The sequence below is a fragment of the Cololabis saira genome, chromosome 7 (assembly GCF_033807715.1).
Source record: "Cololabis saira isolate AMF1-May2022 chromosome 7, fColSai1.1, whole genome shotgun sequence".
Taxonomy (NCBI): Eukaryota; Metazoa; Chordata; class Actinopteri; order Beloniformes; family Belonidae; genus Cololabis; species Cololabis saira.
This window is the reverse complement of record NC_084593.1, coordinates 10,073,887-10,095,776: the sequence shown is the minus strand read 5'-3', so window position 1 is coordinate 10,095,776 and position 21,890 is coordinate 10,073,887. Positions and strand designations below refer to the sequence as shown.

Here is a 21,890-nt window from a genome sequence, read left to right as displayed (position 1 = left end):
TAGCAGACGCTTTTATCCAAAGCGACTTACATCTGAGAGAACATAATCAATAAATCACATAGGAGGGTCTAGCTGGATAAGTGCTGGTCAGACTGCTGAGACTCCAGTTGGACACAGCTGCTGCCATGCAACAGTCCCTTTATAAGAAGGCTACGTCTAAAAAGACACCATCCTGCGATCATTTTGTCATAAGTGCATGCAGCTTACTCAGTGCTGAGTCCTGCGAAGAGCTGGATCTTCTAACTTATTCTGATGAGCAGAGAAGTTAAACTAGATGCACAAGTGCTCCTTGAGTCTTTAGCTTCCTCTCAAAAGTAGGTACAGACCCTGCAGAGTTTGGTAGGTCGTTCCACCATCGGGGAACAATGAAGGAAAAGAGTCTAGCTACTGATTTCACGCAACGTTGTGGTGGCCCCCTGCTTCCAATGTCAATTTGTGGAGCTACACTTTTCAAAACCAGAGGTTGTTCCATGGGCCAGCCTTTTTTTTCCCTGAGTTGCCGTGCACGCAGCATCGCCCTGGCTCACTTGTTGCGGGAGCAGAGAAACGTCCCCTATTTTGCCTAAAGTTAAAGAAGTACATTTTAAAATTATGAATAAGGTCTATCCTGTGGCAGAATTTATTTTAAAAAGATTTAAATTTGAGGTAGATCAATGTTCCTTCTGCAAAAAAAGATGAAGAAACACTGGATCATTTGTTTTATCAATGTCCTTTGTCTCATTGTTTCTGCACAGACATACACAAATGGATAATTCTTAAAATTAATAATGTTCCACCTTTTGAATTAAGCCATTTTATTTTCTTCATGGATGATTTGGAATTTTCTGTTTCTGATATTATTAATATAATTTTGTTACTGGGTAAGTTTTTTTTTACCTTGTCTGCATACATATTAATGGTTAATAACATGTTGGTAAGAACCTAAGGCATATATATACATATATATATATATATATATATATATATATATATATATATATATATATATATATATATATATATATATATATAGATATATATATAGATATATATATACATATATATATATATATATATATATATATATATATATATATATATATATATATATATATATATATATATATATATATGCATTTTTGATATAAATATATATATTATATATTTTTTAATATATCACATATATTTATTTCATTAATGTATATATCTATATATAGATACATACACATATATACATTTTTTTTTTTTTTGGGGGGGGGCTTTGTTTTGCCCCTTTTAATTCTTAGAGCGCCTTGTTTTTTTTGTTTTTTGTATTCCTTACAAGAATCCCCATTTTTTATTTTTATTTTTATTTTCCTTTCTTTTCATATTAAGTTAATGGTTTGTAAAGCTATTTTTGAAGCTTATAAGTGCGATTGACTATCTGTTAATGTTTCTTTGCTTTTCTGTTGTTTCTTTGCCTTATGTTGTTTCTTTGCTTTTCTATTGTTTCTTTGGTTTTCTGGAGGTTGGTAGCCAAAAAAAGAAAGTTGGTAATATAGGATAGGCTTTTATAAGCAGTTTGCTTCTGCCAGTGCCTTTTCAGTCATTGTTCAACACATGATGATTGGTTTTGTGTGAAATGTCAATGCTGTGCACAATGTTTTTTGGTGTTGTGTTGTTTTTGTGTTGTCATTATTGAATAAACTTAATTCATTCATTCATTCATTCATTCATTCATTCATTCATTCATTCATTCATTCATTCATTCATATTGCATTTAAATTGATTTTTGTCCATTTATTGTCCATTAAATATCCTCTTTGAGAGTTTGTATATTTTCAATAAAGTTTAGTTTAAAAAAAGAGAGAGAACCGCCCCCCCTGCAGGTCAGCTGTAGTCAGTCTGCAGCAGCAGCTCTGCATCGATCACTGCTCTGCAGACTCTGAGCGGACATGGCTGCTGCCTCTCACCGGGTGATCGTGTACGGAGGCAGAGGCGCTCTGGGCTCCAAGTGCGTCCAGCTCTTCAAGTCCAAGGGATGGGTGAGTGGAAAAGCTGCACACGCTCCAGCGGCCCGCGGGGGGGAAGCTAACCGCGAGTCCGTGTCTGTGTCTGAACCAGTGGGTCGCCAGCGTGGACATCGCTGCCAACGAGGAGGCGAATGAAAACGTGATCGTGAAGTTGACGGAATGTTTCACGGAGCAGGCGGGACAGGTGAGGTCTGCTACTGTAACTATCAGCTCCTGATGCGGGAGGTTACACCAGGTTTCAATGTAAATACAGACGTTTAAACCTTTTATTTGCTTATTTAATTTGCAAAACCATTTTAATTGAATTCCGTGTTCTTTTTTTATTGATTAATGTGTAAGCTGATGTTGCGTTCAAGTCACACTCGGAAATTATATATGGGTATTTTATTAGATGATTTAGATTAGATTCAACTTTATTGTCATTTCACAGAGTACACTTACTGAGACAACGAAATGCAATTAGTATCTAACCAGAAGTGCAAAGAAGCAGAAAGTGAGGGATGTACAGTCGTATAAAATAATGAGGTACAGTGGGTGCAAAGTGAGCAGCAGTTTTGTAAACTGTGACAAACTATGAAAGGGATGAATTAATATATATATATATATATATATATATATATATATATATATATATATATATATATATATATATTTCATACAGTATGAAAGATATGTATATATTTAATATGTATCAAATATATTTGATATATGTATTTATTATAATATATATATATATATATATATATATATATATATATATATATATATTTCACAGTATGAAATATATGTACAATACAGTAAAGTAGTAAATTATGCTGAGACTATAAACATGAGAATATACAGTATAAAGAATAAGTGCAGTCCGATTGGAGACAATAAAAAGAGCAGCAGTTTGTTAAATAGCAGATGTTTCTTGGTCCCTTTAGTTTTCTGTCTTTCGTTGCTCAACTACATTCTTATGTCATTTACAAATATTTACATCCCTTTTTCATAAAATGTATAATCACTATCAAGTCATTTTGAAGGTATATGCTCTATAGATTTAAACTCTGATGCAGGTTTGTGATAATGGGAAGTTTGATCTTATTTCTCTTGTGTATTCATTTAAACATCAGACTCTGTTGTGTTTGTCATCACACTATGACATCCTTTTTCCAAATATTCTCCCCTTTTTATTGCCAGCTGGCGTGTTGGCATTTAAATGTCACTGTGTCGTCCAGCCCTGCAGCATCAATGAAAGGCGTCAGCAGTTATCTCTCGTTTCACGCAGGTGACGGCAGATGTGTCCCAGTTGTTGGGGGAACAGAAGGTCGATGCCATTTTATGCGTGGCCGGCGGATGGGCAGGAGGAAACTGTAGTTCCAAAGGTCAGGGTTCAAAAACGTATTTGTTTTGACATTAATCATCAGCCCATTTTTTTTTTTAAGTCCGACATGTTCATCCATGTCAGATTGTACTTTATAGTTTAAAGTGATATGTATTGTGGTTTGTTAAATATGTGGATTAAAATCAAAACGATGATTGTCTTTTTTGTTCTGAAGATTGGATTAATACGTTGAGATAAAAAAGAAGATACTTGTTCTTTAAAATCTCCCTCAGATCTATACAAGAACGTGGATCTGATGTGGAAACAGAGCGTGTGGACCTCCACCATCTCCAGCCACCTGGCTGCTCTGCACCTCAAGTCCGGGGGAATCCTGACGCTGGCTGGAGCCAAAGCCGCCCAGTCCGGCACCGGCGGTGAGAGACGCCGCTGTTTGCTGTTTTCATCATAGCGACCCCATGTCCCGCCTCGCCTGTGTATCACGTCAGCCTTTGACCGGGGAAGCTCGCAGGGAGGGGGGGGTGAAATGTGTCAAAGAGATGGTTCTGAGAAGGAGTTGTGGCATAATTCACTTACCGTATTTTCTGCACCATAAGGCGCATCGTATAATAAGGCACCTTCAATAAATGGCCAATTTTAAAACTCTCTTCATCTACAGGACTGTCTCAGAAAATTAGAATATTGTGATAAAGTCCTTTATTTTCTGTAATGCAAAAATGTCATACATTCTGGATTCATTACAAATCAACTGAAATATTGCAAGCCTTTTATTATTTTAATATTGCTGATCATGGCTTACAGCTTAAGAAAACTCAAATATCCTATCTCAAAAAATTACAATATTTTCTGGGAATCTTAATCTTAAAATGTAAGCCATAATCAGCAATATTAAAATAATAAAAGGCTTGCAATATTTCAGTTGATTTGTAATGAATCCAGAATGTATGACATTTTAGTTTTTTTAATTGCATTACAGAAAATAAAGAACTTTATCACAATATTCTAATTTTCTGAGACAGTCCTGTTTAAGGCACACTGCATCATACAGTAAGATAACGTACTATAGGGGCTGGGGTTGAGTTACGTATCTACCTGATGGAGATGCGCTACAGGGAATTAAAAAAAAAAAAGAAGAAAAGTTACGTAAGTAAAACTTTATTAACAAAATAAAAACCAGCTTTCTGAAAACTTCGTTCCCAAAACAAACGCAAAGGGGAACTATTCCAGTTCATCCCCGAATCCCTCAAAATCTTCTTTTCTGTGTCGGAAGGGAACAGCTGGGCGAGTGCGGCATCCAACGGTCCCGGCTCCGTCTCGTCACAGTCGCCATTATGCGAGTCGTGTCGCTGCTGTCGTCTTGAACGTCTGTGAGGATTCCTGCCTCTGTGTGAACGGCCGTTACTGCCGTTTCTAGCGCCGTTACTTTGGCGACACATACAGTGAACAAAAGTAGATGTATTAGAAAGAGGCTAAGGGCCAATCCCAATACACCCCCTACTTTCTACCACTAGCCCTAAAAATGAAGCCACAGGCGTAGGGCCCTTGAATGTTCCCTAGGGATTGGGACACCACTTGCTACGTCACTGCGTGGTTTACGTTCGGGTACGTAAGCTACTCCGTAGTTACGTTTGCACATACGTCACACCATATCAGGAAGCCCAGAGCTAAAAGCTGTTTTAATTTCCGCTGTAGCGCTGTTAATATGCCACTTTATTAAGTTTTAATATTTTTTCAGGCGTAAAAGTAACCGTTAAGATCCCCAACCTGGGCTCAGTTTATCCAAATAACGCCTGTTAAGAAATTTGCTCCGATGTTTTCGGGGATGAGAAGAGCCGCCGGCGATTAATGGTTCCGCGTTTAATCAATGCAGAGCCTATGGCGTAGGTTACGCGGCGACGCGCGCCGTACGGTGCGCGTCGCCGCATAACCTACGCCGTAGGTTCTGCGTTGGTGTAACGCGGAACCATAAATCAGCCTTTATTCTGGCGAGATCTGAAAAACGAGCAAGAAAGTGATTATATACATTCACTGAGTGAATATTGTGAAAGTAAAATATATATTTCTCGCTCGAAATGTAATCAAAACGCATTTTTATGCAGAAACTAACTCAAAATATTGATTTTTATTCACTAAAAATTAGAAATGTCCGCCATTTTTTTTGTTTGATTCTGTCTGCAAATGATGACGTAAAGCATTCTGGGAAATTTTTCTGGCCCTCGGTCGCAAAGTCAGAATCTGAAATGCCTCGCTGTGAAGGGCTAGATTCATACACACTAGCCCTCGATATGCCCACTAGCCCTAGATGCAAAGAGGAATTGGGACACCACTTCCCTCACGGGAACGTGCAAAATTTAGGGGTAGTGCTGAAAAGTAGGACTAGGGGGGGATTGGGACTGGCCCTTAGTAGCTTCACAAGAACACTATTTGTATTTAGACTTGACATATTTAGTGAAGTATCCCATGCCTGTCCAACTAATTAGCCTCTGTGGCAGTCAGCAGGCTTATGAGTGTGTGTGTGTGTGTGTGTGTGTGTGTGTGTGTGTGTGGGGGGGGGTCATGTGATTTACAAGCCAGCCACATGAGTGACCGAGATCCGACGCTGCTACACAAAGCTCCGGGCCAGAAGGCTGCATGCTCATTGGCTGCCGGCTTAGGAAGAGAGAGACTCAGCAGGTTTGGCTCACATGGACACATGGTCCGCGTTAAATCTGCATCTGTGGGCTTAAAACACAACATAGGATTCATTGTACAACATATACATCCTATTGTACTTTTTGGTCTTGTTAAGACTCAGCGTTCATATGTGAAAGAAAAACAAAGCTTGTACATGGATATGATTCATTGTGAGGGATTACCGGGAGAGAAGTGTTGAGAATTAGAGCAGACGGTTTGACGGGTACACACACTTTCCCTGAGAGCTCTGATCAAACACACCGAGTGGAAAGTTAATGAGCATCAGCTAAATCTAGATCATATGTGCAAAGAAAAGCAGATTAGGACGACTAATTGTATTGACTCTGACTTGGTAGTTGATTAAAGTTTTATGAACGGATAGTCTGTAAAGGGCTGGAGACGACTCCCCTCAGGTGTGGGAGACAGCCAGACCGGTCCGTGTGCAAAGATAACCTTTGATATTCACCGTGACGCAACTTAGGAAATTGAATTCTGTGGACTCGGTTTATTGGAAATTCCAAAGGGGAAATGGTAAGAGATAGAAAGGAAGCAAGAAAGGGATGGATGTTCTTTTTTATTACTATCTTCTTAAATTGGACCTGGTATTTATAATAGTTGTCGACCGTAACGAAGTGTGAGGCCGGCCGATGTTTCTCTACTTCTCCTTGTGAGCTATTTTTAACTTTTGAGTTGAGTTTCAGCAGAACAGCTGAACAGATTTCTGGAGAGAGAGAAACGTGTGACTCGTTCCTGTTAAAACATTTCCTTTTCCTTTTGATTGGGAAGTCCTAGAGTTGCACGTCTACTAGAATACTTTTGTTTTACTGGCTGCAATAAGATAAAATAAAACCCTCATTTTGGACCTATGACAAATGGATAACCCACTTACTTGAAATGTTAGTTTTTGTTCAATTACTGTTTCCTAAGTAGGCCTGTGTTGAAAAAAAATCGATTTTCCTATTCTAAATCGATTCTCATATTAATTCCTAAAAGTCGATTCTTATGTCTAAAGATCGATTTTTTTTTTTAATTTATTTTTATTTATTTATTTTTTTCATTATTTTCGCCAGGTGAACTTTAATCCCAGTAGTCGGACACACAGTTTGTCATGACACTTCTGAAAAATGCCAGGTGCTTCATGGCAATATGTGTGCGTGGTGACAGAATAAATTAGATAAGCTAAAATGATTTGTTTACTGCATGAACTGTTGCAATTTCTTTCTTTTTTGCACTTTAAATGGATTTTGAAAGGCCTGTTTGAGTTATTTATTTCTTAGTTATTTCACAATAATTATTGTGAAATTATTATTTCACTAGTTATTTTACAGTCATATAATTCAGGCAACAGCTCAAAAAACATTTTAAATAACACTAAGCCAAATCAATATCGAATAGGATCAAATCGAATCATGATAATCGATTCTGAATATTAAAAATCGGAATCAAATCGATTCTTGACATTTGAATCGATACCCAGCCTTACTCCTAAGTTGTCAATGTTTATTGTTTTCACATATCTTAAAATAAGAGTGCAATCTTAGTCCAAATAAATGGTTAAATCAGAATGAAGTGAAACCAGGTCTTCAAAAAGAAAAGGTCTGATTAAATCCCCACTTATGTAAAGTTTTGCCTCAGTTTTTTGAGGTTCATCCATCTAAAGAAGTGAACCAGAACTGACTGAAGGATCCGCCCTGAGGCTCCGACAGCGAACGGTTTGGGAGGCAAACGTTTGTGTTCTTTCAGATCAAAACATTAAGGGGGCCCAGGCGGTCTTCTTCCCTGCTTTTATTAACAACAACTAGGTGCATGTTATTTTGCTCGGAGTGAAACATATTTGCGCTGCACTTTAAACTTCTGCTTCAGTGTGTTCAGCTCTTCCATCCAACGCTGTTTGCAGCCTGTTTGATATTTTATGGCCAAACGACACATTTTAATGACAAAACCTCAAGTGATTTGCTGAGTTAAAGTGAAATGTAACTTCTAATTGGAGCGGTTGTACTGAGATGAAGTAAAATATCTATTTTTATTTTAGTTAATAACTCTGTTGGTACTGAGTCCCTGGTGTTGTGATATTGATTTGAGAAACGTTGAGTATCCAAACCTGTGTAAATAACAAATATTGCACAACAGCTCGTTCATCCACTTTCAAAGTTATGTCTGAATGAAACAACTTAAAGAAACAAGAAGGTCAGTATTGCAGTGAGTGAAGGCTTCAACAGATTCAGAGAGCATGTGATATCTGGTATCTGAACAGGGCCCGACTCTTCTTCTCCTTTGAACTGCTGCTCATTTTGCTCTTGGGTGGGGAAAACAAAAGCTAGAAAGATAAGTCATGCTGCCGCCCCTCGCTCCCATAGGTCGCAGCTTTGTAAACCGTCATAAGACGGGGGGGGGGGGGACAGATGCCTGGGATTCCCGTTGCGATGTTTGGGGAGCAGTGCTTACCATTTCCAGATGCCAAGGATTTAAAACATTTCAATTTCACCCAGACAGTTTTTTTCCCAGGCTAGGAATTCATAAAACAGGCTTTTTTGGGGGGAGGGCGGGGGGTCTCTTCAAACCTTTATACTACAAAAACTAAATCCCCTTCAAGTGTGGACCTGAGCCGTGTTTTACCTTATAATCCTACATCCTTTGACAATCGGCTTATTAAAAAAAATCCAGGACTAAAGCACATTCCAGCTATCAGACAGTTTTTAGGTGATTTGAGTGTCTCATTTAAGTCAAGCCTAAGAAATGTTGTCTTAGACAAAGATGTGTCATTAGAACACCACTCCAAACAGCTGATGAGGAACTGTTTTTACCATTTAAGGAATATCTCCAAACTAAGAACAGTTGTTTCAAAAAAGGATCTTGAGCTAATTATTCATGCTTTTGTGTCATCTCGTTTGGACGACTGCAACAGTTTGTTTTCTTGCTTAAACAAGAAAGAACTGGTTCGTCTTCAGCAAGTCCAAAACTCTGCAGCAAGGACTTGCTCAAATAGAAGGGCTCACATCACCCCAATTTTTAAAACTCTTCACTGGCTCCTCCTCCCTTTTTGGTTTTAACTTTTAAAATCCTGCTCTGACTTTTAGAGCTCTGCATGGTCAGGCCCCCTCCTACATCCAGGACCTACTATCCCCCTACACTCCATCTCGTGGGCTGTGATCATGTGACCAGAGCCTTCTCACCGTCCCGCTTTAAGAAGCGAGGAGTTCGCTCCTTCCAGGCCGTCTCACGAGGCTCTGGAACGATCTCCCGCCGTCTCTACGTTCTCTGGACTCCATCGATGCTTTTAAGAACTTAAAGCCCACCTGTTTCTCCAAACTTTTAAACATCGGTAGTGAGAGGGTTGTTTTATGACCACCATGTTGATTTTATGTACTTTTATTCTAGGAGTTTTTATCGGTATTGTCTTGTTTTTATCGTATTTCTACTTTTACTGTATTGTTTTATTCGTGTTATTAGGGCCCTATGACAGTGCGAAGGCCCTATTGTATCTGTAGGAATTGTTCTCGTTTTTCTTCCGAAGAAATGAGGGCCTTTTTTCCCCCTAAACGTGCCCCAAAAGTCCCCAAATTTTGCACGCAGGCCAGGCCTGGCGAAAAATTGTATATTTAATGGTTTGCATTAATGGGCGTGGCCTAATGGCTCAACAGTGCTCCCTAGAAAACTTTGTGCCTCAAGCCCCACAATACGATTTGACGTACATGCACGAAAATCACTACACACCTGTATCATGTCGCAACTTAAAGAAAAGTCTCTTGGCACCATGGCCGAAACCGAACAGGAAGTCGGCCATTTTGAATTAATCGTGTAATTTTGGTGCAATTTATGCCATTCCTTCGACTGTTTCTTCGCCCGAACCGTAACGTGCACCCAGGTGTGTTATACATCAAAGTGTGCGTCTCCATCCTGCGACGACGCGCATTACTTTTCTCAGTCAAAAGCGTTACCGTGGCGACGATAGATGCCAAAAAGCGCGCCCGGCCTTCATCTGATTGGTCCATATTTGATAGTTCCTACTTTCTGCTATAACTTTTGAATGGTTTGATATAGAGAGTCGTGGGTGGTGTCATCCGCTAAATCTCCAGGCCTGAAGAATCTACATGCAAGTCATACAAGCTTCCACTGCAGCCTGAACGTGCACAAGGGTGCGAGGGCCCGTTCATCGCTGCTTGCAGCTTTAATTATTGATGTTGTTTTAATTTTTGTGAAGCACCTTGTGACATTCCGTGGTCTGTGAAAGGTGCTATATAAATACATTTTACTTACTTACTTACTTACATTTCGCAGCCTCATTTTATCCGCTGCACTGCATGGAACATGTTATAACAGGGTTATTAACTATACTGCAAAGACAACAGGGTCTCGCTGAAGCAGCTTTGCATCAGATGCCATGCACGTGCCTTTCCACTTTCTCCAGGACACTGAAGTATTCCCTCTGTTATGTCCAGGCATGATCGGCTACGGCATGGCCAAGGCTGCCATCCACCAGCTGTGCCAGAGTCTTGCTGCAAAAAGCAGCGGGATGCCGGCGGGAGCCGCAGCTGTCGCTATACTTCCGTGAGTATCCTAAATGAATGGAGCGCACGTGTTACTCAGCTAGGCTAGTTATTGTGGTCATGCACGTCCTCTTCAACAACCTGCAGCGGCTTCTTATGCCAACCAGAGGAAAGAATGGCAACCTGCACAAGTCGGTAGTGAGGAGTGAGATTTTCCATGAAACTTGCTTCACTTTTCCTTTTTATAGAGAACTAACAATTTCGCCTCTAGTTATGAAGTCCAGCACTTTTGAAGAGGGCCTTTTTCCCTCAGTGCCAAAGAAAGGGGCTTCTCTTAAGTTTGTGTGGTACAAAGTCATAATGCTCCTTCTGACAGTCGGACTGAGAGCTGTTGCCACATCCCAACCAGACGAGTCAACGATGAAGGTAGCTTTCATCAAACTGTCAACAGGCTTGTCCCATTTGTGTATTGCTGCTTCAGAAAAACAAGCAATAATGACTTTCGGGGAAGTGAACCTTGTGCTCTTAACTGAAGGTTTCTTTCCCTGTTTGATGTAAAGATGTGGAGCAACCCCCAAAATGAGCTCAGCTGAGATTTGCTGACATTTCATTGGATGTTTCTGAACGGGTCAAGTCTTTCTCCTCCACTTCCTCCAAATTCACGCTTACTGTTTTTGCAAAACTTAAAGGGGACCTATTATGAAAAACATGTTTTCTCTTGCTTTAACATATATAAAGTGGTCTCCCCTCATTCTGCCAACTCAGAGAAGGAGGAAAGCAACCAAATTCTGCACAGAGCCTCATTATCATAGCTCCGCCCACTCAGAATCCTGCATAGATAATGAGGTTAGAGAATGGGAAGATAAAGACATGGATCAGAGGCTGAATTTCTAATTTATTTAGCAAAAACAATCAAAAGCTTGTTTTTTAGACATTCAAGGCCTGTTTAAAATAGGTATTGATGCCATAATAGGTCCCCTTTAAAATTTCAGATTAGCACGCTGACATGAGTTATTGGTTGTTTCATAAACTTAGTAAAGATCCCCAGGGGCTACTCCTTTTGATGACTCCTGTGTACAAAGTTCCTCCTTTTTTTTTTATGTAAAAACAACAAAACAAACCCAAAAAAGCCAGCAGAGTATCCAGTGGCTTGATTTGGTGTGACATTATTTTGTTTTGTTTCATTACCGCTGTCGACTCCGGTCTGGGTGTTCTTTTAAAAGATAAAAGTCAGTTAACCGCAGGAGCGATTAAGTTATCGCAGGTTTTGTTTTTCCCTGCGTTTTCTCTCAGCTATTGATCTTAAACAAATTTCACGCCGGAATCGGCCGAATTGTATCAATCAAACGGGCCTCCCTTTTTAGATTGAAAAACGCTGTGTATATTTACTCCCAAGTTGAAGATCTGTGCACTAAACAAAGCAACAACGCGCGCAGCTGCTGAGAGGACTGAAAATCAATGTCGCCATCAAATCGCTGTGCTGGAACATTAGCCATTACTCTTTATGCTGGATTGTTTACGTGCTCGGCGAAGATAAGCTGCACGGCAAAACAAAAATGATTAAGGGCGTCAATTTTACCTCGTGGGCCTCTGGTTGTGCAAATGATCTGTGTTAGATGACTGATGCACACAGTTGCCTTTACTTGACTGCCTCTGTTTGCTTATTGAATTAAAAATCGTTTTTTGCACAGTCATCGTGAGAAGCCAGAAATGCATTTGCAGGGGTGTATCTTGTTCCTGCTTTCTCTTTGGTTGCATCCCCCTCCCCTCAAACATGAGGCCATTCAGAGCCGGCCTCTCTGCATGCTGTCACATCTGTTCAGCATTAGCCGTGACTCGCATTTCTTCCTCAGCTCTGCTGCCGGGGCAGATAAAATGTTTAAACCTACAGGTACCCCTGTTCATTTCTCATCTCACTAAAATGTCCTCACTTTAGTTTAGTTTATTTTGTTTCGGTCATTTGCATTTTAAGATGTTTGCATATACACACTGTATATGTATACACACAGGTATAAATATATATATATATATATATATATATATATATATATATATATATATATATATATATATATGTACACATTTCCTTTTTTTTTTTTTTTTGACCAAAAAGGGATAGGCTGAAGCCTCATGGTTTATTTTGCCTAACCTTTTCAACAAAAGGCAGACTTCAGAAACAAAAAGATACTAATAAGAAGAAAACGAAACGAACGAACAAAACAAAGAAAATGAACAAAGAAGAGAAGAAAATAAATATGGTCACTCACGATTGAGGACAGCTGCAGGAGGAAAGTTGCATAATTTAGACAGTTTAATATGAAGATAATTTATATTAGTGTTCTATATTTATCTATTATTTTAGATTTATAATTTTTTTTTAATTTGTAAATTAAGCTACTTTTTTTTAGTTCCTCATCCAGACGGTTCCATAGTTTCACCCCTTCGACACTGATACACCTTGACATTTTTTTTTGTTCTTGGCCATTTCTGCTCAAAAATGCCATAGCCCCTTAGGTTGTGCCTGCTTTCCCTCACCTGGAACAACTCCAGGATACAGTGCGGGAGCACAGAATGATGTGTTGTGTCAGAAAGCATGTAAACGGTACATAAATCTGCACTCTATGACGTGCAAAATGACTTTGACTCCTGCAAACCCCCGTGTGTGGTGGGTGATGTGTTTGCACGGAGACGCTGCAGCCGTCCAGCTCGGCTACGTCTCTGCTGCTTCTCTGCTGCCTGGATGCAGCTGCTCACCCTGATTGTCATCTGGCTTCATTTGGCAGCGTTACCTTGGATACGCCGATGAACAGGAAGTTCATGCCCGACGCAGACTTCGGCTCCTGGACGCCGCTGGAATACATCGCAGAGTAAGTACCGCGCTGAATTCAGACCAGGGCACGTCTTTGTTTTAAAAAAAAAAGCTGTATTCAGTGTGTAGTCTTCTTTTTCCTGTCTTTTCTCTTTCTTCTCTTTTCTCCCCCTTGTCCTTTTCTTCCACGGCTTAAAATTAGGGCTGGGGATCGATTCAAATGTCAAGATTCGATTCCGATTCTTAAGATTCAGAATCGATTATCAAGATTTGATTCGATTCGATTCCGATATTGATTTGGGTTAGTGTTATTAAAACTGTTTTTTGAGCTGTTGCATGAATTATATGACTGTAGTTATGCAAAATATTACTATTAGTATTATATTGAGATTAAACAGCAAGTATTGGCAGCTAATGATGCTGTAAGGACCAATCAGCTCCCAGAATGCTGATAGAACTGCTTTCAGAAACATCATGTGGGTCAGAATTATCAAACAGATCCAGGGAATAAACAGACGGATGAAATTGGTTTTATTTTTTCCCACATTCTGTTTTTATTTGTTCCATTTTCGGTCTATTTTGGTTTTTAATTTTTGAGCATTTGGTTTTTAGCATTTTTTGCAAATGTAACCCCAAGACAGTATATAAATTAATGAAATATAGACAATTTATACAATTATAACTGAACACTTTAATGTTTTCATACCTTTAAACATATTTAAAGGCAAAAACATGGCACCAGTTATTCTCGTGTCCAACAAAACATTCCTTTTTTGGGGATAAACAAAAAAATAACAACCAAAAGTTGTAATGTAATGATGAAAAAAAAAAATACATAAATAAATAAAATAAAAAAAAAACTACCTAAAAATTAAAAAAAATCGATCTTCAGTCATATGAATCGATTTTTAGGAATTAATATGAGAATCGATTTAGAATTGGGAAATCGATTTTTTCAACACAGGCCTACTTAAAATATTGTGTCACTATTGACGACTCCTTCCTTTTAACACAGGTCGCTCATCAAGCCACACACACTGTATTACTGCCATTTTTCATTTTGGCTGCACCTCCTCTCTCTTACCTCGCCATCATTTCTCATGAACTCTATTGGAAGTACTTTCAGTGAAACGAAGGGTTATGAAACCTGCTTTTCACAAGTTAATTAACCAGTTTGTCGACATAAATCTTAAAGATGAAATGATTTGACATCTTGACTTGAATTCCGTGGATCTGAGTACGTGATGACATGCGTCTTTCTCTCTCTGACATCCTCTGTTACGGTGCCGTGCTGCTCCCTGGCTCATCTTTGATCACAACCTGCCCCCCGCTGATGTTCACACGTCTCCTTATATGTCTGATTCACGTTCTGTCTCATCAAAGCAGCGGAGGGCAGAGGAATTAAATTTCCTTTGGACTGTTCAGTGTCAGTTCAAGAGGCTCTTGAACATTAACGCGTCGGCGTTACTGCTTTGGTTCACCATCTCATTGATGAGTGGAGGTTAACGTTACCCGAGGTTAGCCTTGGCATGACATGAGGTTTAGGGGATCTCTTGAGAGGTTTAAATTAGAAATGTTCTGTTTCATCAGCTGCTGATTAGGTGGGTTTGGGTTGTGTTGCTGTCAGCCTGCAGCCTCTGCTAGCGTTCACTGTTAATTACATTAATGCAGAGGTTTTCAACTGGTTTTGTCCCAGGGACCACCATTATAACCAAGAAGCAACTTGGGGACCACTGCTTTTGGGGATGTTGGTTTTATTTTGCACCTTGATTTTAAATAAAAGTATGGGCCTATATAGGCTATTTATTAGCATCAGTGTATATTTTTTTTGCACCTTTTGCTATATTAAAAAAAAAAAAAAAAAAAAACAGTCAATGAAAAATGAACAATAGGAAGCCAAGAGGGCTTATAATATTACAAAGTTCACTCTGACTCATTTGACATCATTTGGATGGGTAAATTATTCACAAAAATGAATAGTAAATGGAAAATAAATTGAGTCTAAATAAATATATATTTTTTCAATTATTGTTTTCCATTTACAATTTCACGGACCACCTGCAATACCGCCACGGACCACCAGAGGGCCGCGGACCACCGGTTGACAAACCCTGCATTAATGTATGAAATTAATGGCAAAAGAATGCAAAACTGCATTAGGACTTTCTTGCAAGGGTAGCTCATTGTGGCAATTCCATGAACCTTCTAACCCTGCATACTTTTTGCCATCTTTTGACCAAACTTTGAAAAAAAAATAACGAAAAAAAAAAAATCCAGTTCATTCACAGTAAACTCTGGAAACTGGAAACATAACGACAGCCTCTCGCCCCCGAACCATGAAAAAAAATAATTCTGCAGCCAATCAGTATCAGGGGGAGGGGTTTGTTCCTGATGGGGCATGTCTTCCATGGACGGAGGAACTAGCTCTCCATGTTTTGTTGATGTTTGAGTTTCACCCAGAAAAGCCAAACCCATTACCAATTCTGTTAGATTTTTGTCGTGAATTAACACAACAAACAGTTATGTGGAAAACTAATTCTGCAGCAAGGAGATTTAGATGTATTTACTTCTCCGAGCATCTTTGTTTGTGCCAGCTTATTTTAAATCCAAATCTGCTTGCTCACTTTCAGCAGCAAAAAGGAAGAAACAGATGTTTTTTCAGATTTTGTCTTTGATTAAATACAAATATATTGTCAGTCTGGGAAAATAGTTTGATTAACATCTGCTAAAATGTTTTCAAGGACCAAAAAAATGATATTTTTCTGTTCTTTAGTGCATGATTCAGCTTTTAGTTTTTGATTCATCCAGAGTAAACCATTTGCCTGAGTAAATTGGACACATTTGTGAATAGATATTTCTGTTTACAGAGTTCTGTGGTTCAGGGGACATTTAATGGGATTTGATCCACTCCGATAATCTCTGAGGGAACGGATGATTGTTTAAGGACAGAAATGGAAACGCTGGAGCGTCCGGAAATGAAAGGAGCGTTTGGTTCAGCTATCACTGATTCTTTTATTTGTCCAGTTCGTATCTGCTTACGTCTATTTCAGTAACGATTTCATTAAAACTGGACTCCAGTTGAAGAGATTACATCCAAGTCAAGCTATCTTAACTCTGGCTCAGTATTTCTGCGTGTGTACATGTTTGTTGTAAAATCACTATAATCTCCCTGTAATCAGATTCTTATCCGACCTGGGATGCATGCGCTCTAATCAAATGTGTGTTGTGGAGCCACTCGCAAAGAAAGCACGAGTCATGTTCAAATCAATCGCGCTACGGGGACGTTATTGACGACAGCACTTCAGATTAGAGCAGAGCTGCAACACCGGGCTTAAAATAATCATTTTTACCTAGGTGGTATCATTTTTGTAGTATTAAATGTAATATTTTTATCATCTTCAGGAACATTGTGTCCGTAAACTGACGAGGCGTGTAATGACATTGTATGATTCTTTTTTTAATGGTGTCTAAAAAGCGTGTTTTTATAATAAGATTGAACATTTTGGATGCCAGCGTTTCTGTCAGGGCTGGGCGATTTATCGAGATTTTAATATATATCGATATATTTTCAAACGCGATATGGTACGAGACAATATCGTTTATATCTATTTGAAAAAAATACATAATTTTTTTTTACGATTTTGATATAGCTTATTTTGTGACAAATTGACTTGAATGTTTTATTTGAGATTTGCACAAATGTTTTGTTATTTGCACAACTGTCAACCTCAGTGGAAAAGTCTGCCTGTTACTGTCTACATTATATTAATTGTACAGTGTATTTTAATTTAATTGTTATGCAGGAAAGGGATATTTGTTTTATTTTATTCAAGAATCATTTTTATTCTATATATGCAGGCAGTTTATTTTTATTTCATTTGTTTATACATTTTGATATTGTGCAGACCTCTGTTAATAAAGGAACCTGTGTGACATTTAGCAGGAGGCTTTGTATTAAAACTGACAGTTTTTTTAAGGGTTTGCCTCAGAAAAAATGAAGCTAACAGAGATGCTATGCTATAATGCTTTGGGGGAAACTCCAATTATGGCACAGAAAAAATATCAATATATATCGAGTATCGCTAGGGCTGGGCGATATGGACCAAAAGTCATATCTCGATATTTTCTAGCTGAATGGCGATACTCGATATATATCTCGATATTTTTTCTGTGCCTTAATTGGGGTTTCCCCCAAAGCATTATAGCATAGCATCTCTGTTAGCTTCATTTTTTTCTGAGGCAAACCCTTAAAAAAACAGTCAGTTTTAATACAATACCTCGTGCCAAATGTCACACAGGTACCTTTATTAACAGAGGTCTGCACAATATCAAAATGTATAAAACAAATGAAATAAAAATAAACTGCCTGCATATATAGAATAAAAATGCTTCTTGAATAAAATAAAACAAATATCCCTTTCCTGCATAACAATTAAATTAAAATACACTGTGCAATTAATACAATGTAAACAGTAACAGGCAGACTTTTCCACTGAGGTTGACAGTTGTGCAAATAACAAAACATTTGTGCAAATCTCAAATAAAACATTCAAGTCAATTTGTCACCAAATAAGCTATATCAAAATTAAAAAAAAAAAAAAAAAAATTTAAAATCGATATAAACGATATTGTCTCGTACCATATCGCGTTTGAAAATATATCGATATATATTAAAATCTTGATATATCGCCCAGCCCTAAGTATCGCCATTCAGCTAGAAAATATCGAGATATGACTTTATGTCCATATCGCCCAGCCCTATGTCAAACCCCAAACACGTCTCACGTTTGGTTGTTTTTCTGCAGGATGTTCTTTAAGTGGGCCACGGGCGAGGAGCGGCCGGCTTCCGGGAGCCTCATGCAGCTCCTGACCTCTGGAGGTGAAACCCAGGCTGTGGCTGCTCAGTAGAGGACAGAGTGGAGCCGTGGAGATGGAGGATGAGGAGAGGGAGGGGGAGAAGGGTTTGGTAGGGGGGTGGGGAGGAGAGATAAAGATGGATGGGACCGAGAGGGAGAGAGAAAGAGAGTATGGGGGGATGAGGAGATGGAGAAGTGCAGAGATAGCGGAGAGAGATGAGGATACGTGGAGGAGGAGGAGGAGGAAGAGACGGACGGCGTGATAAGGAGGGTGCGGAGGTGAAGAGGAGAGAGGGGCGACAGAATAGAGATGGAGGGGAGGTGGCCAGATGGGTCTGTTGTGGAGGAAGGGAGGGCATTTCTTTACAAATGCAGCCACACAGCGCCATCTAGCTGCAGACCTCCACCAGTGTCCAGCTGCAACACACAACCTCCCCGTGTTAAACCTTAGGGATCATTGAGTCAGTTAGAGCAACTTCAGTCTTATTTAAAACATCAGGGGTGAATATTTCAGACTCCTCCTGGATGCTGGATGTAGATTTACGGGACTTTAGAGTTTGTGACATCATCCAGTTGTAATACAACCTCATAGCAGTGTTATAACAACAGTTCTAATGCTGGAAATATCTGCATTCCTTCCATCTATACCAGGGGTCGGCAACCCGCAACCTCTAGAGCCGCATGTGGCTCTTTAGCGCCGCCCTAGCTTGTTCTGGAGCTTTTTCAAAAATGTTTGATCTTTTTTTTTCTTCTTTTTTTTTCTTTTTTTGTCCTTTTTTCTTGTTTTTCCTTTTTTTCTTCTTTTCTTTCTTTCTTTCTCGAAATTTTGACTTTTTTCACGAAATTCTGACTATTTCCTCGACATTTCGACTTTTCTCTCGACATTTGGACTTTTTTCTCGAAGTGCATAATGAAAAGAAAAATCTTCCCCCAGTTAATTTAGATACATGCAGCATGTGTTTGTCTTCATTCTAAGGCTTATACAAGACTTTTCATTTTTTGCGGCTCCAGACATCTTTGTTTTTTGTGTTTTTGGTCCAATATGGCTCTTTCAACATTTTGGGGTTGCCGACCACTGATCTATCCAGTCCTATACGTGAGATCTGTAGACCTTTTACTTTGTGTTGTTTATGTGCTGAAGGTTGGCTGCCGCTCCGGAAACTCACTTACAGGAAGCCAGATCCTCCCTCAAATGGACGATAAGTGGAACGGCCTCTATGTTGCTTCGTAGCTATAAAGTCTAAGTGTCCTTCATGTCCTCGCTGTGGGAAAGTAGCTCCGGTGAAGTTCTGTTTTTCTAAGTCGTGTCCTGTAATTGTCAAAGTTTGTAATAAAATGGATCAAAATAAACCAATGTTTGCTTTTCACTTTGGAAGCTGTTGATTCAAAATGAGTCTTCAATAAGTGCTGACGCTGCCGCAACATCCAGTCCTGTATCCGTGTGTGCCGTCTGCTTTTAACAGAAATGTGCTGCTGGACATTAAACTGAGACTGCTCTAAATGTGTCTCCTGTCGTCATCGGAGATGAAGAAGAAAACAAGAAATGTTCTGTGTAGGGCTGGGCGATTTTGGACAAAAATAAAATCCTGATTTTTTTTATTTTTTTTTCCCTGTAAACCCGATTTTCGATTTCGATTTTTTTGGTAAAACTACAAAAGACAATGGAATAAATTGTTTCAAATATTTTATCTTTTATTTTGAAAGAAAAATAAACAAATTTCCCTATTGGGAATGAAGTGCAACTGAAAGATACTGTAAATCCTCCTTGAGTTTAGTAAAGTGACATTGGCCCGGTTTCCCAGATCAGTTAAGTAGTTCTTAACAGCGAAAGACTTCTTTCAAACCATCTTAAGGAGCCTGTGAAAGAACTACTTAACTGTTAAGAACTACTTAACTGATCTGGGAAACCGGGCCATTAACAATCTTCTTGACCAAACAAAGTAAAAAATCGATTTTCCGATTTTCCTTTTTTTAACATCGTCTTGATTAATAAATCCGATTTAGATTTAAAATCGATTAATCCCACAGCCCTAGTTCTGTGACACGTTTGGATGATCTTGTGAGGTTTAACCTATATTTCTGATCAGTTTTTATAATAATAAAGAAAATTATTTGAAATTATCACTTTGATGAGTGTGAATGGCTTTTTGAGGATTATCTTTCAGCAACATGTCTACCGGTGACCATCATCCTCCATCACCCTCTTCTCTTGGGAAAATACCGGGATTAGTTATTTCTTCAGATGTGTCACTTAAGATGATGCGTTTCTTAAAAAATATTTCAGCCTCACATTTTTCTATGATGGTATGGGGATTGTAAAAGGGGGGGTCCCTGGAACAGCTCTGTATAGAAATAACCACTAGATGGTGGTCTTTAACAGCAGTTTTCTTCACAACATGCTTTTTTTTCCTTCAGTGGAAGTCATATTAATCAAATGGACGAGTTAACACCCGAAGCTGAATATGTGCGGCTGTACTTGCGCCGTGTAAAAATAATTTACAGAAGGCCCTTTAGCATTCACTCTCCTCTGCACAGCTGATTGCGGAGAAGCAGTCCGGGCCTTTCACCTTGGCAAATGCAAATCTCCACAGCTGACATCTGCAGGAGACATCAATTTAAAACTTGGATTATTATGACGAACGGATTATTCTACAGCACCATTTCTCTTTGTGCAAAATGATGTCAAGCAAGCCCGTACCGGCGCCAGCATGTGCATAAATGGAGGTTTTGTTTTGTTTTGGGTTTTTTTTTCTGCTGGGCCTCAGTCTTTAACTTCACTACTTCTCCCAGCAGGCCACAGTTCCAGGGGACTTTATGGCTATTGACAAGCATACTGCAATAAATCAGCATCCCGGGGATTAATAGGAAAGAGTAAAGCACCTCAGCTCGCTGTAGCTGATATGTATTTATTCTAGGTGGCATAGCAATTCATCTCATTGTGTGTATATACTGTGTGTGTGTGTGTGTGTGTGTGTGTGTGTGTCTAAGGGCCCGGGGCAAATTGAACACATCTATGCATATGTTACCTCCCATGATGCCGGGACTATAGAGTGGCCCGTGGGGATCAAGTCAATGTTTATCACAGAAAGCATTTCAGCTGATCAAAGATTACCGCTGAGATGGAGCGCCTTGTTTCTGTTTCAACTGGGCAGATAAGTTGTCATCCGGCTCCACAGACGCTCTCGTTCTGACACAGGTGCAGCAGCGTGCTAAAGAGAATCCACCCGGGGAACTCGTGTCTCCTGCAGCACTCAGCTGTTCTTGTTTATTTTTTTAGATATGGTAAATAAAGGATGATCGAAGTCTGTTTCCTTTATTGCATACACAGCAGAGTCAGATCATGTTAACTGGAACTGGTGTGATGCAACGGGGAAAATTAAAATGCATGAAATATCATTAAAGGGTAACCAAAATCAGAGGTGTCAAAAGTAATCACATTCATTACTCAGGTAGAAGTATAGATACTAGAGTTTAAAAATACTCCTGTAGAAGTTGAAGTATCAACTCGAGTTTTTTACTCAAGTAAAAGTACAAAAGTACTGGTTTCAAAACTACTTAAAGTATAAAAGTAAAAGTAATGTAAGGGGGAAAAAAGCCATTAAGGACAAAAGCCATTGAAAATGAATGCATCTTAGTATAATGCAAATATATTAAAGAACCATATATGTGTACTATTGAGCATTAACATGTGTTTCAGAGAGCAGGAGATATGATGACTAGTTGCCTATAAGTATTGTAATGGTGTAAAAA

General features: G+C 39.0%; 1 protein-coding gene across 1 annotated transcript; it reads left to right on the top strand.

The window, feature by feature from the left end:
• The first annotated feature begins 1,867 nt into the window (after nt 1-1,867).
• qdpra (quinoid dihydropteridine reductase a) lies at nt 1,868-18,240 on the top strand. Its single transcript, XM_061726147.1, has 7 exons — nt 1,868-2,003; nt 2,083-2,175; nt 3,262-3,358; nt 3,591-3,731; nt 10,428-10,536; nt 13,259-13,342; nt 18,090-18,240. Exons 1-7 carry the CDS (start codon nt 1,914-1,916, stop codon nt 18,190-18,192), a joined length of 717 nt encoding a protein of 238 aa, XP_061582131.1. The 5' UTR covers nt 1,868-1,913; the 3' UTR covers nt 18,193-18,240.
• The last annotated feature ends 3,650 nt before the right edge of the window (nt 18,241-21,890 follow it).